Source organism: Lissotriton helveticus, chromosome 11 (assembly GCF_964261635.1).
Source record: "Lissotriton helveticus chromosome 11, aLisHel1.1, whole genome shotgun sequence".
NCBI lineage: Eukaryota > Metazoa > Chordata > Amphibia > Caudata > Salamandridae > Lissotriton > Lissotriton helveticus.
The window spans coordinates 1,062,479,466-1,062,497,146 of record NC_136072.1 but is presented as its reverse complement, the minus strand read 5'-3'; the positions used below and the strand labels follow the sequence as shown (position 1 = coordinate 1,062,497,146).

The 17,681-nt window shown below is 47.1% G+C and overlaps 1 protein-coding gene across 2 annotated transcripts in view; it reads left to right on the top strand.

Annotated features, from left to right (window-relative positions):
- Positions 1–17,681, top strand: part of MPHOSPH9 (M-phase phosphoprotein 9) — a 584,582-nt gene that overhangs the window by 509,968 nt on the left and 56,933 nt on the right. For both annotated transcript variants that reach the window (XM_078667592.1, XM_078667591.1), the window contains exon 19: positions 12,682–12,852. In XM_078667592.1, the coding sequence (XP_078523718.1) occupies positions 12,682–12,852 (171 nt within the window). The remainder of the gene's footprint in view (positions 1–12,681; positions 12,853–17,681) is intronic.

Genomic DNA, 17,681 nt, shown 5'->3' with positions numbered 1-17,681 from the left:
GAAATCTTCGACTTAGCCGCTCCAGTGGCACTCCAGGCCTCCCATTTCACAGAGCTCGTTGAGTTTTCTCTGAGTTTCCTTGATTTTCCAGGAGCCAGCGCAACCCTTCACCCAGCTCAAGGTATTTTATGAGGCTATGCACCTCATAATTGGGCAGGCCTACCCCTTTGGAGTGCTTTTGGGGCTCACCGGTTCGGGACAAGCCCCTACTAGATCCCTGCTGGCAGGTTTGCGATGTTGAAGCTTTGCTTGCTGGATCCAGGGCATAGCTGCCGGCAAGACCCAGGCTTTCCTCTGCACCAGCTCCAGTACCGACGCCCCACGGCAGCACCAGCCCCATCTTCTTTACCGAATCTGCCACGGAGCCCGATGCATGTTCCTGTGCCAACTGGGATCATGCTCTCCGGAGTTGAGCCAGTACCTTTTTCTCTTGATAGGCCTATAGGAGGGGCAATTAGAGGGGTCTGAGGACCCAAATGGTTACCAGCTTAGATGAGAAGGACAACCGGTATGAGGAGCTGGCGGAGGCCAGTGGGCTAGTCATTTCGCCTGCCACTGGCTTGGTCTCTCCTACTACTGTGGATACAGAGGAGGGAGCCTCTTTCGCTATGGTGGAGCATAAGACAGCTCAGGTCTTGGACCTTTAGCTGCCTTCAGTGGCAGTTAGGACAACCATCTTGACAGAGGTCTTGACAGAGGTGCTGCAACTTGGTCCAAACCATAGGAAATTGCCCATTGCTCCGCTTCTGGGACCACTAGTTTCCTCACCCAGCACCACACCCCACCCCGGAGAGTTTGGTGGTCCAAGCCTTCACTTCTAGGATCAACGCGCTGCATTCCCTACCATTGCAACGGATAGGGAATCCAAAAGGCTGGATACCTTTGGAAAGAGAATCTTATCTTCCACCAGCCTAGCTCTGCAGTCGGCCGATATTCCCATACGATCTGGGGTTCGTTTGCACAAGTGCTGCACATGGTCTCGGAGTAGGCCCTAACCATACACTCCAAGGATATTGCTGACGGGAGAGCTCAGCAAAGTTCACCATACGATGTGGATGTGGAGAAGTGTGGCTCAATGGTTAGAGCGGCAGACCCTGATGCAGAGGTCTAGCCCGGGACCAGGGTTCAATTACCGCCTTGGCGGGTCTTGGGCTCAATTTCCAGGGACCTGATAATTCTCGCTCCGTGCCTATTCTAATCATGGGTCCCACCCTGCAACTCTGGGCAATAGCTTGCTTAATCTCCACAACGGCCCCAACAACGCTAGGATGCCTGGCTTCACCTTGAGGGTGCGCAGGAGTGGGCACCTCACAGGGAATAGCCAGGAAGGGTTCCACAGCGGTATGCGTACAAGCGCCGAGATACCTTCATGGGTGATTTGTGCGCTATACAAGAACTACTACATTTACTCAACACGACCAACTCGCTGGGTAGAGCAATTTCATTGTCAGTGGCCCTGCGGCTGCACATCCGGCTAAGAACAACTGATTTTTGTGGGGATGTCGAAGCCTCACTGATGGACATGCCCTTTGATAGCCCTCACCTTTATGTAGAAAAGGCTTACTCGCGCTGGAGCACTTTAAGGACAACCAACCTATTGCCAGGTGCTTGGGCTTGTCTATGGCCACTTGTCACACCAGTCTGCCTTCGGTGCTTTCTTAGTCACGGAAGGGGTCTACAACAGCATCCATACCCTCCCAGTCACCGTGGCCAATGAGCTTCCCAGCCGTTTCCAGGCTGAGGAGGCGTTTTGCATAAACCATGTGGGGCAGGCAGCCAGAAGTCAGGTCAGTCTACCACCCCCGGCAGCCGCAGTCTCCAAACCCTTTTAGTTTGCCCTCTACCCGTTCATGCGTATCCATTGGGAGGCACGATACGCCATCACCTGCACCACTGGCGGTCAATAACATTGGGCCGTTGAGTGTTTGCAAATAGTCCAAAGGGGCTACTCCCCCACCCCCTTTGTGACTACCCCTCCATCCATGCCATCTACTTATAACCCGCTGACGGAGGATCACCTCTCCTTGCTCCGTCAGGAAGTGCTCACTCTCTTAGCCAAGGGAGTCATCGAAAGGGTGCCAGCATCAGAAGTAGGTTGAGGTTACTATTCCCGCTGCTTCCTGGTGCCCAAGAAGGATGGGGGCCTTCATCCTATCGTAGACCTGTGCCCTCTCAATTCCTTCCTGATAATGGAGAATTTCAAGATGCTCATGCTCCTGCAGGTTCTGTCTGCCCTGTACCAGGGAGACTGGATGGTAGCATTGGAATTGTAGGATGCATATTTCCACTTCCACATCCTGCCTGCTTACACGTTACATGCGATTCATGGTAGGCGAAGAGCACTTTCAGTTTGCCATTCTCCACATCGACCTTACCAGTGTTCCTTGGGTGTTCACAAATGTGATGATAGTGGTTGCAGCCCAACTGCAGAGGTTGTTAGGTTCTAGTTATTCCCTACCTCGACGATTGGCTGTTGCAGGCAGGCTCGCTCCAGGCAGTAGCCTCCACCTCCAAACTACGGCGAACCTTCTGCACTTGCTGGGGGTTTCTATCAATGTGCTGAAGTCACTTCTGACTCCTCAGACGCTCCCTTTCATCGGAGATGTTCTGGATACAGTGCAGTTTCTGACTTATCCTCCTGAGTGGCGAGTCCAGGATATTGAGGCTACCATACCGATGTTTCAGCCTCTGACTTGGATATTGGTTAGAAACACTCTGAGGTTGTTGCACCTCATGGCCTACTGCATCCTGCTTGTGACTCATGCCCGTTGACACATGCAGGCTCTGCAGTTAGACCTGAAGTCTAATTGTGCATAGCATCAGAGGAATCTCTCTGACATGATCCAGATCTCTGAGTGAACTGCGAAAGTAGTGGCTGGTGAACCACAATTGGTTCAAGGGCAGACCCCTCTACTTTCCCCAACCCAAGTTGACTGTGGTGACAGATGCGTCACTCCTAGGATCGGGAAGACATCTGGGAGAGGTGGAGATTAGAGGACTCTGGTCTCCGGCAGATTTCTTGCTCCCTATCAACCTGTTGGAGCTTCGGGTAATTTGCTTCGCATTGAAAGCCTTTTTTCCTTCAATCAGGGGAAGGCTGGTGCAAGTCGACAACACCACCGCCATTTGGTACTGCAACAATTATGGTATGGTTGTGGACCCTTTGACAAGAGGCTCTGCATCTCTGGACATAGCTGGAACGCCAGGGCATTTTCCTGGTGGTTCAACACCTGGCGGACTTTCTGAACACCGGAGCGAATAAACTCAGCTGAAGGAGCCTAGCAGATCACAAATAGCGTTTCCATTGGGAGATGGTGCAAGGACTCTTTAGGCAGTGGGGAAAACCTTGGTTATATCTGTTCACCACTGCTAAGAACGCTCATTGTCAGCAGTTTTGTGTGCTGGAGTTTCCAAGGCGACACTTGCTCTGAGAGGTTTTTCGCCTGGAGTGGCGCTCCAGCCTCCTGCATTGTATTGTATTGTAATTGCATTTATATAGCGCTTCCTCGACTAGGAAAAGACTACAACAGATTCAGAACTCGGCTGCCGGACTACTCTTGCATATCAAACCACGAGACCACATCTCCCATGCCTTGAAAGCACTGCATTGGTTACCGGTTGACAGAAGATCCACGTTCAAGCTGCTTTGTATCACCCGCAAAACGATGCATGGAATGGGACCGCCCTTCTCCAGGAATAAAATCACCAAACACATTCATCATAGGAACCTCCGCTCTAGAGTGGCACCTCACCTCAATATTCTAAGATACAAGAAAAAAACCATAGGTGGCACATCCTTCTCTGTTCAAGCAACCAAACTATGGAACTCTTTACCCCCAACATAAGAACCACCAACAACCATCTATCTTAAGAAAACTACTCAAGAATTGGCTCTTCCACACATAAGCACAATAAGCAAACAGAAATATATAGCATATCCCTCTGTATATAAGCGTTTATTTGTAATATGGATATGTACCTATATATTTGCTTTGTGTAAACATGCGAAATAATTATGTTTAAAACAAAATAATTAATTAATAAATAAATGTTTAAGTACAACACCTGAAGACCAGAGTTTATCGAATGCATCTTTAATCTACTTATACTTACTTCTTTTATGCATCTATGTACCTTCCATGTACTTGGATCTATATATGTATTACTTTCCTCCCCAAAAAAAAGAAAGAAACAAAAGGATACTGTTGTGAAGAAAGAATCTTGAGGCAAGAAAAGGTAATAACTGTCTTTATTCTCTGTCACCCAACTCTCCGGACTGACAGGTGAATCCAACATTCCAGGGATGTCTAAGGGGATCATACCATCCGGAGGGAAAGGGGAGGGGTGGACGGGATGTACCACTGGGGATATAAAACCTGCTTAGATTAAAACACATTTAAGGATCATTATACTTACTTAGATTACAACACATCTCCCTCCTATCAGAAGAGCAAATAAAGGTGGGAGGGGAGGAAACCAGGGGGGGGGGGGAGAGAAGGCAGGGGGAAGGGGTAGAAGCAAATTAAGTCCTGGTAAAACAGGGAAAACCAGGCTACATAGTGAAGAATACAACTTATACAGAGAGGTTACACTTGTTTACTGCAGGCCTACTTTTAACAACATAATTTCCTAATACAACATGAACCATCACAGGGAATATTACTTTCTACACGGAATTTGACATTTTAGGTAGTATTGATGTACACCCCGAAGAATTAGACCCTATGTTTAGAATATACACTTTGCCCCCCTGTAGGTCTGCCTTTAAATTTAATACATACCCTCATCATCCCCACCAAAGGGATGTTCTCACCGGCCTACCCTATAGCTGAGATATCCGGTTCCAGCATATTGAGGCAGGAGATGTAAAAACTTGTCATTAGTGACACCCATGTTAAATAAGGTTGCTGGGGCACACGAAACAGCAAACACATCTATGGGAACCTTAATCACCAAAACGTACATTTAGGATATTCAATAGATCCGTGGTCTTTGGAATGCCCAAGAGGAGTTTGAGACGATTGGCAGACCCTAGCTCTTATTTCACCATGCACAACTTTAACTTGACTGTTATCACTATTTTTGCAAACACTGCCCAGGTGCCCCTTCTTATTACACTTGACACATGTGAAACTGTGGGCAGTGCAACGCGCCTCATTAGTAAGATGGTTCTCTTGGCTCATAGCTTGACCTGCCATCTTAGAGAGTCAGCTCCTAGCAGACTGCAACAGGAATAATAATAGCGGGTAAGTGGCCACACAATGCTTAGTTGTAACAGGGAGAAAAGGGTAAGATGAGTCCACAAAAGGGACACAGGTTGGAGCCCCGGAGGGAGCCTCAATGCGTGACAACTACAAATAAGCTAAGACATCTGAGAGGCTAAACGTATGTACGGTAACAATCCCTATATTGGACTCTAATACCTCTTAATAACAGATTCATACAGGAAGGCTTAGCTTGAAAAGCAGTACTCATTAAGCATGTTACTTTATATACACTCTAACAAGGATGCATGCAGGAAAAACAATGCTTGTAAAACGGCACACAGTAAGCACAGATGACCTCAGAGCCTCAAAATATACATGGTAGTGGTTTCACTTAGGAAATTCTAATTAAGTTGAAGTATGCAAGACATTTTGCTTGTGATGTAACCAACAATATACCACAGCTATGAAATACAACAATTGAAGTAGGTTACTAAATTGATGCTGATGACATGCAGCAGATAAAATGCTCGTCGTCAACTCCTGTCATGAGCACCACTGGACACATGAGGGGACTGGATCTTTAGATAGAATATTGCAACGAGTCTACGGTTTAATCGTTTGTCAATTACATGTTGCCCCCAGAAGCCACAGTACTGAAAATCTCTCTCAAAATGCAGGATATTAGTACACAGTCACGATTCTCTTCCAACTATGGGTACAATGACACTGGAGCACCATAGACACAGCAATATACCGGCAAACGGACTTAGTCTCTCTGCCGGTAGATGCGTAGTGAAAAGCTGATCCCACAGAGAAGAGTGTCACCGCAGGACCAAGCGTTTAAATTTACTACATAGAAGACCTTACTTGAAAGAGGAAATGCCCCGAAGTGATGCCAAGTACGATGGAAAACACCGATCACCTGTGCTGAGAGTTGAATATACCACTCTGCAACCGCTGGTGATCCGGAAGGTTTTGTCAATGACGGCTCTGAGGTGGCTGAAGCACCGGATTTTGACACGCGGCGGTCTGACTGGAAACTCCGTGAGGCGGGGACGACCTGAAGGTCAACGAATAGCTGGAATACATTGAACTTGTGCGTGGCATGTCCCTAGGGAGGGGTTTTCCTCAATGGGGCTGGAAAGGTTGCGGGGGACCAACAAGTATGAGGGATACCGTCTAGTAGCAGTTTTGCTACCACAATGGCAGTCCCCTGTATCACCAGGTACAGTATAAATAAGGATCAGTAGAACTGGGAGACACAACAGTCTTACGAAGCGTAGGCAGTCTACAATGTCACCAAACACCTATGTATGGAGACTCCGTCTTGTGGCAGGCATACTACGCCATTAGGCAGTCCCCTATGTCACAATATTAAGCACAATATTAACATAGACCAAAGAACTGGGGGAGACAGCCGTCTTACGGGGTAAGCAGTCCCCGAGCACCGTATTAGCGGTGACCAAAAAGAACTGGGAAGCGAGCAGTCCTTCGGCAGTCTTACTCTACCAGCAGTCCCCAGTGCTTCCTTCTTTCACAGGATTGCTTCCGACGTATGTTCCCCTGGCAAGGCAGAACTGAGGATGATGGTGGCCGGAAGGCAGGACCGGTGCTGAAGCGGCTGTGGCGCCGGGAGACTGACGAGGAGTGCACAGAAGAGAAATGACGAGCGCTGTTCAACTGACAGGAACACTTGAGGATTGAAGAGCTGCCCCCGTACTTGTAAATCTTCACAAACTCACGTCCATGGAAAAGCGTGGTTAGAGTCAGGCACTCTTCTGTGTCTCAGTATCGAAGGGAGTATGATTTGCAGAACCTTGATGTATGTAACACCACTGAGACTACACACGATGACTGACAAAATGCCGCAGAAAGTAATAGACACTGTGGAGCTGAAAGGAAGAAATGACTCATGACCAGGACGGTTCTGATGCTGCTGGTGCGCCGGGAAACTGACGTGCTGTGCTCAGGAAGAAACTGACTGGAGCTCCTGAAGGAAAGTGTCTCCGAACAGTGCTTGCCACAGCGCAGCTTCCGCTGACAGAGCTGCTGTTGCGCAGATCCGATGGAAACCAGGATTACACCCCGAAACTGACAGAGAAAGGGTGTCTCCTCACTGCGCTTGCTCAAACATTTCATCGGCTGACAGGATTAAGTACCTTGGAAGGCTGCAGCTGCGCAGAATGGGAACACGTTACAACTGCATGGACGGTGTGATACACTCACGTCTCCAAAGACTCCTGGCTAGCTGAAGCCAGGCACTGTTTCCTTCACTGGGAAACACCTGCGGTAGTCTAATCAATATACTTCCACTAAGGACTGGGCACTTGTAGATCACCTCTCACCTCGAGGGAATCTTCACATAATTCACTCCAAAACACCCAAGAACTGCAGTTTACGCTTGAGCTCTTCATTCACAGCCGCACTGAAGCACGATCACCACCATCGCACAAGTTCACTGGATGGAGAGAGCACTGAAAGGGGAGGCGACAGCAAGGCCCCCTGCGCCTGGTTCTTCGCCTCGAATAAATCTCCAGAAAATATTAAAATAACGGACCTTCCTGAATCCCTAGGCACTAGTCCGTCGAACAGAGATCACCAATTAAACTTATCACCTCATCTGTACTCAGCACGAACTTCACTGCATTACTCGAGCACAGGTTGGAGAGAGTACTGAAAGGGGAAGTGACAGGTTCTTCCCTTCGTCGCCAGTGTTGTGAAGAAAGAATCTCGAGGCAAGAAAAGGTAATAACTGTCTTTATTCTCTGTCACCCAACTCTCCGGACTGACAGGTGAATCCAACATTCCAGGGATGTCTAAGGGGATCATACCATCCGGAGGGAAAGGGGAGGGGTGGACGGGATGTACCACTGGGGATATAAAACCTGCTTAGATTAAAACACATTTAAGGATCATTATACTTACTTAGATTACAACAGATACTCAATGCACTACCCTATTTTTCACCCTATACCTCTATCAATATCTTTAATCCACATATACTTCCTTCCTTTATGCATCTATAAACTTTCCATGTACTTATGGATCTATATATTTATTACTTTCTTCTAATCCAGCATATCCAATTCACTACCCTATTTCTCACCCTATACTTCTCTCAATATATCTTCTACCTCAACTATCTCACTCATCTCAAACCTCTTTCTACTACTCTTTCCAATGCACTACCCTATTTCTCACCTTATACCTCTTATCAATATATCATCTACATCCACTCTCTCATTCATCTCAAACCCCATACCACTATGATCCCCAAAGTAGCCCTTTCTAGACTCTCCCCCTCCTTGCACCATCTGACACCTCTTTTACTATACTGATCCCCAAAAACAAGCCTTTCTAAACTCTTCCCTCTAAATCTCCCCCTCCACATCCCTTTTTACTCATCCCAAGCCTCCTACTACTGTAATGACCTCCAAAAAAAGAAAAAAGTCTAAATCCTTACCTCTTCTATCCCCGCACTATCCTTTTCAATCAAAATAACAGACTAACATGTCCACTTCTCAAATGTCATATTTCACTATACTAGTTCACTACTAATCCTTATGGGTTCCAGATTAGCATGCTACTCGCCAAGAAAGTGCTTCAACACCCCATTAGGGGTAACAAGCGCTATACAAATGCAAACCTTTTTCCCTCTTCGATCCCTCCACTATCCTTCTAAATCCAAATAACTGACTAATATCCACCACTCAAATTACTTTCATATTTCACTATACTAATTCACCACTAATCCTTTATGGGTTTCGGAGTTGCGTGCTACTCGCCTAAAAAAGCGGGTTCAACACCGCATCAGGGGTAACCAGCGCTATATAAATGCAAACCTTTTTCCCTCTGGATCCAAATAACTGACTAACCAATCCATCACTCAAATAACACTAATCCTTTATGGTTTCCGGAGTAGCGTGCTACTCGCCGAAAAAGCGCTACATCGCCTGTATGCCTTTCTGTCAATACCACTCCTGCTCAGAGTTCTCAAGAAGATCAGAAACAACCGGGCCCATGTTATTCTTGTTGATTCGAATTGGGCACGGATATTCTGGTCTTTAGAACTGTTGAGCATGACAATCTGTCCTCCGATCAGGCTGCCCCTTCGAGAGGATCTTCTGTCGCCGCAACAGAGGAGGGTTCGGCACCTAAACCTGCACACCTTTCACCTTCATGTGTGGAGATTGAGGCCGACAGTTGTCTGTTATGTTATTCTGGCTACCAGGTGCGTCTTCGCCAAGTCGGTATACACCTGCCATGGGGATAAGTTTGTGATTTGGTGTACTTCCCACAACATCGAACCCCTTTCTGCACCTCTATTCCAGGGTATTCGGTTTGCTCTCTCTTTACACGGCAGGTTATCTTCCAGCCATTTCTGATTTTCTGCTGTTGTCGACCAACTTTAGTTACTCAAGTCACCTGTTGTGGCTAGGTTTCATAGAGGCTTGCAACAAGTTTCCCCAAGGCCATTCATCAAGTCCCAGTGGGATGTGAATCTGATTCTCACCTTATTGATGTGTGCGCCCTTTGAGCCTCTGCACAATTGCCCTCTTAGGTTCTTGATCATCAAAACTGTCTTTCTATTGGGCAGAACATCGGGCAGGCGGGTCAGGGAATCACAAGCGCTCCAGGCATGCACCTACTTTTACCCGGATATGTTGGTCCTCCGGTCATGTGCCTCCGCCCTTCCGAAGGTTGTGACTTCCTTCCATGTAGGCCAAAACATCACCCTGCCTAACTTCTTTGCTCCGCCACATCCCTTTAAAGAGGAGAGACTCCACCGACTGGATCCAAACTAAGCATTGTCTTTCTGCCTAGAACAAAAAACGTCCTGGTGAACAATCAACTCTTCATTGGGTGCGTAGGAGTTAAGAAGTGGAGGGCACCCCAGAAACGGACCATGTCAAGATGGATAGCACTCTGTATCAAGATTTGCTATGCACTGGCCAAGACGCAACCCCTTAAGGGTTCGCATGCTCATTCCAGCAGAACTAAGACTGCAACCACTGCATTAGCCTGCAAAGTTCCGGTCCTGGATATGTCAGGCAGCAACTTGGGCATCCTTGTACACGTTTACTAAACACTACTGCCTGGACATTCCGGTCCTTCATGACGGGCACTTCACCTGTTCTGACCTACAGGACTTTTTGATTTAGAATGGGCCTTGCAGACTCACCTTCGTGGAAGACATTGCTTGGATATCCATTCTAAGGTAAGGCATCTGCGGCTAGAAGTCTCTGTCAGATGAACAAGTTACTCACCTTCAGTAATGCCTTATGTGGTAGAAACTCTAGCTGGCCTCAGATTCCTTACCGACTTTCTCATCCTCCCTGCTCTGCGAGCCAATTGTAATATTAGGAACACCCTTCTTAGGGCCTTCGTTTTTCCACACCAGTGGTCAGTTCTCATTGTGGCTCCTCGCACCTGCCGTGGGAAGTCACGAAAGTAACTGACATCCGCGCACTGTAGTGGTGCTTGTGTTGGTACCATGCACATCACTGCTGACGCAGAGCCGAACGACGCCACCTACTGGCCTCCAGGGTTACGGCTCAAAATTATTACGAATTCAGTCTTGACGCCTGGGGGTATTCTGAATTAATAGGAATTTGCAGCTGGATGGAGTCTCTACCAGATAAGGCGGAAGTAACTTGTTCTTTTGGAAGCTCTTTTTATTTGCTGCTGCAAATAAGCTTATTTTACAAGTCACTTAATTTAATAATATTGTTTTTCACATTTAATCTCTGGAATGTTCCTAATGTTGCTTGCCGGGGAGAGGCTGTTTCAAAGCAGGTGTTTTTAACCAACATTTCTTATAACATTCTGAAAGTGGGCAAACTCCTGACGTAAAATTGGTGACAGACCCTCTGTACTAGCGGTTCTTAACCTGGGATCCATTATTCCTACTGAGGGAGTTTACAACTGTTTAGAAAAAATAAATAATATTAGCAGATTAATAAGGTATATACATAAAAAGCTAAATTAAAAAGTGTTAAATGCTCTGTAAATATGAAGGATTTTGACATTGGAGGATAAACCTTAAGTTGAAATCCTTAGCTTGGTTCATTGGAGCAGTGCAATGCAAGTACAGAAAAATTAATCTAGTCTAGATGATTTGTGGCCTCAATTAAAACACTGCTATCATCTGACAAAAATAGACCATGCGTTTGGAGCAATAGACAAACAAACTGTTACACTATAGCGTATATTTGTATACATCTAAATATCTGATTCTTTTAGAAATAAAACTAAGTATTGAAAAGTTCCAACATTCCCATTAAAATTTCAATCTTTGCATCATTTTGTTTGTGAATTAAATAAAATATTAGATAATGTGTGTAGTTTGTTTGATACATACTTGTTTCTGTATTTTGTGTATTGTTTTGAAGTTGAAATTGTAGAAATTACTTTTGCCTGGTCCGCTACTTACAGGACTGATTACGTGGGGGTTCACAGAACTCAATAGATTAAGACCTGTACTGTCAGAGAAGCCTTTTCGTCACTTAATCTGATCATTCCACAATGCATTGCCCTTTCGCATTGCTAACAGTCTAAACTCTTCCTGGTTCAAGAAGCTCACACACGTGTCCAGTCCAAAAATGGTGGCTGCTCCCCATCTCCACAACTCACCCTCTCGGGTCCCTTCCTTCCTGCACTTCTAAATTTATTTTTTGGCATAGAGAATATTTCACATGAAGATTGCATGAACTTTTTGGCCAAGGAAAAACAGTAGTATGGAATTTAAACCTATTTAGATTACGTTGGTCTCTACGAAAACCCAGGTTGGCATGCAGGAGGCAGAGGTTTGATTTTAACGTACCTAACATAGCTTGTTTATTCGGCAAATATGTATGCTATAGGAGGAAGCTAGTCTTTCCTTCCATTTTCACAGTTTTTTGTGGCATAACAATTGAAAGCCACGTGCCATCATCAAAATGTCTTATATTTGCCTCCCATTACCTATTTAAACTGAGTAGAGACACATCATTTGATATCCTGTGCAATCTAGCCAATGCCCCTTTCTGGGCATTCTACCTTTCTCATTGTTACTGTGAATGGGAATTTAGATTGTATTAATCTGACAAGGAAGTTTCATTGCCTGAAAATACCTTTCAGTTAAATTTGTATATAAAGCCACAAGACATTGGATAAAGGAGACTAAATGTAAATGATGCTGCAATATAATATACTTTTTTCCAAAGATACTCTATTAAAATACCTCCTAATATGAGTATCAGAAAAGTCTTGTCAGTTTGTAATAAGGAGCTCAAACAAAAGCCTTGATCGGAAAGAGAAGCCACACATTTTAGGAAAATGGATCTTCCACCCCTCTTACTTCAAACCATTCCCCCCACCCTTAAAGGTTACTCAGGCAACATAGACGTCCAGTGCTCATAAAGTACAGTGATGTAATAATGGTTCATCATCAAAATTTAATATTTTGCTCCTCCTTTTTTACATTTTTTTTTAGAAGCCTTTAATCGGCGCAGTACTGTAGCATTTGTCGACTCTTCCTGTAGCCTCCAGTCCCCAGAGAGGCATAAAGGGCAAAAGCAAGCAAAAAGATTTGGATCACCAAGTGGTCAACGATCATCATCTCTTCCACCCTGTAACCGGCGTTCATCTCAATCTGCAACTCCAAGTAAGTGTACACACTTGTTAGTCTGAAGTGCCAATGAACTACTTCTCGGAAGGAAATGTTGAACTTTATGGGCCTTGATGTATTGGTTGCATAGTTCACATAGTTGATCTTTCCAACACAGTCTGGGAAGTATTCATGAGGAAGGCTTGCATTCGAACATATTTTGTCTGATGAGAAAATATACAGTTAAATTCTGTGTTAATTAATGTTAAGTATTAAGCAGTTAATCACTTTTATACTCCTAAGAGCAGTATCGTAGCATTTCTTAAAACATGTGTTACTGAAGGCCTGGTTTAGACAAAGCTGTATTACCTAGAGACACAACATTCATTTGTACTCAGCATTCCCAAGAAGACATGCAAGGACATGGCTGTATTGATGACCTTGCAACCTCTTGGTTTGGATTCTGATAACATCAATTGACAAGATTCTGGACAAATCTAATCTCTTGTCTGGAACTGTCCCAGTACTGAACCATACACACTATTTGTTGTGTGTAAAGCACATCATGTTTCACATGTTTCTGCTTAATTAACCTATTCCACTGCTCCTTGGGCAAGATCTGGACTCTACAGAATATCCCTAAAAGAGATTTCAAAAACATCTTGGTGTTACTTAGCCTTATTGCAAACTGTCTACGTCTGGATTAAAAAAAAACGTTAATTATTCTTATTGTTTAATGTAAACTGTTTGTTTATATAAATTTTTTCTTGGGTCAGAACATTTAGTGAGTTTTTAGGCTCCTCGAAACATCACTTTTAAAACCATTCTTGTAGAAGTAAATCTCAGTGATGGACAAAATAATGTGAAAATCATTAAAGGGCTGATGACCTCATGCAGCTTTTCAATTATTATTTTTTTCTGTAGTTCTATAGAGTTCTTTTCTCTGCTATATAGGTTTTTGTAATCTTTTCTGTCACAGATCATTTTGGACAGAGCCCTTTTCTTGACCACTTCAATGTGTTGTCTGACATTTCATGCCATTTTGTATTTGAATATGTTCATCATATTCCTCACTTTTAAATAATTACTTTGAATGAGTAAGTAAAGCAGATGTTTAAAACACTGAAGGATCTCTATGTATATCCCTCACTTGTAAAAATTAACTCCTTAAATAGCAAATAAATCTGTGAGAAAAACCAAAATAGTCCACAAAGCTATTAGGCACAACAAAGGAATTCACCTAACAAAAATGACAACACACATTAGATAAACGGGTGTATAATTAAGATGTGTACCCCAATTATTTTTTTCACCTGATCATACCTTCCACATTTTGTTGTGCTGCCACCCCTGTGCCTTAATTGACCAGCATAGCTTTTTTAGCAGCTTTGGGCTAGAGAACATTTCATATTGATACTACTTCCTGCAGATACCTCATCCTACAATCTTGTCTAGATATCACCCTGGATCCAGAATTGTTTTGCTCTTAGCTGGCACTAGGTAGTGTCATTCTGAATTTAGCCCTTGATCAACTCACAAACAAGGCTAAAATGGTGTAGGTCCTTAACCCCGTAAATGCTTTGGATGCTGAGATCGAATACTCTGCATTATATTCTGGGAGCTAGGGGTATCACTTCAGAGTTTGTAGCACCCACCGCCAGGTAAATGCCCAAATGCCTGATTGTCTTCACCTGACATCTCCTCCCTCCCCCCATTATCTGCAGGAGAATTACTTACACTGCCAGAGATAAGTATGTCATCGCTTGCTGACATATGCAAACCACTATCCTTAAGGTGCTGTGTCAATTTGGCGAATCAAATGCAAATTTGTTTTGGTCCCTGCCCAGATATGGAATGTCCACCTTAAACTGGCATGTCCCTTCCCAATGAGCACAGGTAATTCCAGAATGTATACATGTTTTCCTACTTTTCATAGCAATTCAATTTCTGTTATCTTTAGAGTCTCATAGTATATTCTAACTTTTTGATACCTCGGTAAAGGTGGATAATAAAGTCTCTGCAATGGCACTTTATTAGGTGTTAATCAATCAATCAATCAATCAAGGCATTTATAGAGCGCACTACTCACCCAGAGGGTCTCAAGGCGCTTGGGGGGGGGGGGGGGAGGGGGGGGGCCGCTACTGCTCGAACAGCCAGGTCTTGAGCTTCTTCCTGAAGGAGAGGTGGTCTTGGGTCATGCGAAGGTCGGTAGGGAGGGTGTTCCAGGTCTTGGCGGCCAGGTAGGAGAAGGACCTACCTCCTGTTGTCGCTCTTCGGATGCGGGGGACGGCGGCGAGGGCGTGATTGGTCGATCGGAGGTGGCGTTTGGGAGCGTAGAAGTTGAGGCGGTTGTTGAGGTAGCCCGGGCCTTGGTCGTGTAGGGCTTTGTGTGCGTGGGTGAGGAGACGGAAGGTGATTCTCTTGTTGACGGGGAGCCAGTGCAGGTCTCTCAGATGTCCGGAGATGTGGCTGCGTTTGGGGACGTTGAGGATGAGTCTGGCTGAGGCGTTCTGGATTCGCTGGAGTCTCTTCTGGAGCTTGGCGGTGGTTCCGGCGTAGAGGGCGTTGCCATAGTCCAGTAGGCTGGTGACGAGGGCCTGGGTGACCGTCTTCCTGGTCTCGGTGGGGATCCACCGGAAGATCTTCCGTAGCATGCGCAGGATGTTGAAACAGGACGAGGAGACGGCGTTGACTTGTCTGGTCATGGAGAGGGAGGAGTCCAGGATGAAGCCCAGGTTGCGTGCGTGGTCTGTCGATTTGGGTGCGGCGCCCAGGGCGGGGGGCCACCAGGAGTCGTCCCAGGTGGAGGGCGAGGAGCCCCGTCTTGTCTGAGTTCAGTTTCAGGCGGCTGGTCGTCATCCACTCGGCAACGTCTTTCATCCCTTCGTGAAGGTTGGTTCTGGCGACGGCGGGGTCGTTGGTCAGGGAGAGGATCAGCTGGGTGTCGTCGGCGTAGGAGATGATGTTGAGGTTGTGTTGGCGTGCGATGGCCGCAAGGGGGCTCATGTAGACGTTGAAGAGGGTGGGGCTGAGCGAGGAGCCCTGAGGAACGCCGCAGATGACTTTCGTGGCTGCAGATCTGAACGGTGGAAGGCGGACTCTCTGTGTCCTTCCAGCAAGGAAGGAGATGATCCACTCCAGTGCCTTCTCCTGGATTCCGATGTTGCTGAGGCGCTGCACTAGGGTGCGGTGGCAGACAGTGTCGAACGCCGCGGAGAGGTCTAGGAGGATGAGGGCCGCTGTTTCTCCGTTGTCCAGCAGGGCTCGGATGTCATCGGTGGCCGCGATGAGGGCGGTCTCGGTGCTGTGGTTGGCTCGGAAGCCAGACTGTGAGGGGTCGAGGGAACCATTCGTCTCGAGGAAGGCGGCAAGCTGCTTGTTGACGGTCTTCTCGATGACCTTGGCTGGAAACGGGAGGAGCGAGATGGGGCGGTAATTCTTGAGTTCGGTGGGGTCCGCTGTTGGTTTCTTTAGCAGAGCGCGGAGTTCGGCGTGCTTCCAGCTCTCAGGGAAGGTGGCGGTGTCGAAGGAGGTGTTGATGATGTCCCGCAGGTGGGGTGCGATGACAGCGTCGGCCTTGTTGAAGACGTGGTGGGGGCAGGGGTCGGTCGGAGATCCGGAGTGGATAGAGTTCATCGTGCGGATGGTGTCTTCTGTGTTGATCCGGTTCCATGCGCTGAGGGTGGTGGTGGGGGGCGTTGGTGCGGTCGTGGGGAGCGTTGTTTGTGGGCTGAAGCTGTTGTGTATGTCAGCGATCTTGTTGTGGAAGTAAGAGGCGAGGGAGTTGCAGAGGTCTTGCGACGGGGTGATGTCGTTGTTTCCGGCGTTGGGGTTGGAGAGCTCTTTCACGATGTTGAAGAGTTCTTTGCAGTTGTGTGCGTTGTTGTCCAGCCGGTCCTTGAATGCTGTTTTCTTGGTGGCGTGGATCAGTTGATGGTGCTTCCGGGTGGCGAGCTTGAGGGTGGTCATGTTGTCCGGTGTTGGCTCCCTTCTCCAGGCTTTCTCGAGGGCTCGGCAGTTCCTCTTGGAGCTCCTGAGTTCGTCGGTGAACCATGGGGCCTTCTTGCTGCCGGGTCTGCTAGGCGGGGTCCTTAGTGGGGCGAGGTCGTCTGCGCAGTTGCTGATCCACTTCGTGAGGTTGTCGGCGGCCTGGCTGGGGTTTGCTGAGCTGGCGGGAAGGGTGCTGGCTCAGGGAAGCGGCGAGCTGGTCTGCTGTGATCTTGTTCCAGTTTCTTCAAGCAACCTGTTGCTGGTGGTGGTGGATCGTGGATCTTCTGAAGCTGAAGTGCACGCAGCTGTGGTCCGTCCAGTGGAGTCCGGTGGCGTGGCTGAAGACGATGTCCTTGCTGGATGAGAAGACAGCGTTGAGTGTGTGTCCGGCGAGGTGGGTGGGGGTGGTCACCAGCTGCTTGAGTCCGAGGGTGGTGAGGTTGTCAAGCAGGGTGGTGGTGTTGCGGTCGCTGTTGTTCTCCAGGTGGAAGTTGAGGTCCCCGAGGAGGATGTAGTCGGCAGAGGGCAGGGCGTGCGGGCTGATGAAATCGGCGATGTCTTCGCTGAATTGAGTGCGTGGTCCCGGGGGTCGGTAGATCAGGGTGCCTCTGAGGGTGGTCTTGGGCGCGGTGTGTATCTGGAAGTGCAGGTGTTCGGCGGTTGTCAGGGAGTCGTCGGTGTTGGTCGTGATGCGGATGGTATTTCTGTGGATGATGGCGATGCCTCCTCCCGTCCGTTTGACGCGGTCTCTTCGGGTGATCTTGTAGCCCTCTGGGATGGCGATGGCGATGTCGGGCGCTGAGGAGTCGTTCATCCAGGTTTCCGTGAGGAAAGCGACATCAGGAGCTGTGGTGTCGAGGAGGTTCCAGAGTTCGATGGCGTGTCTGTGGACGGAG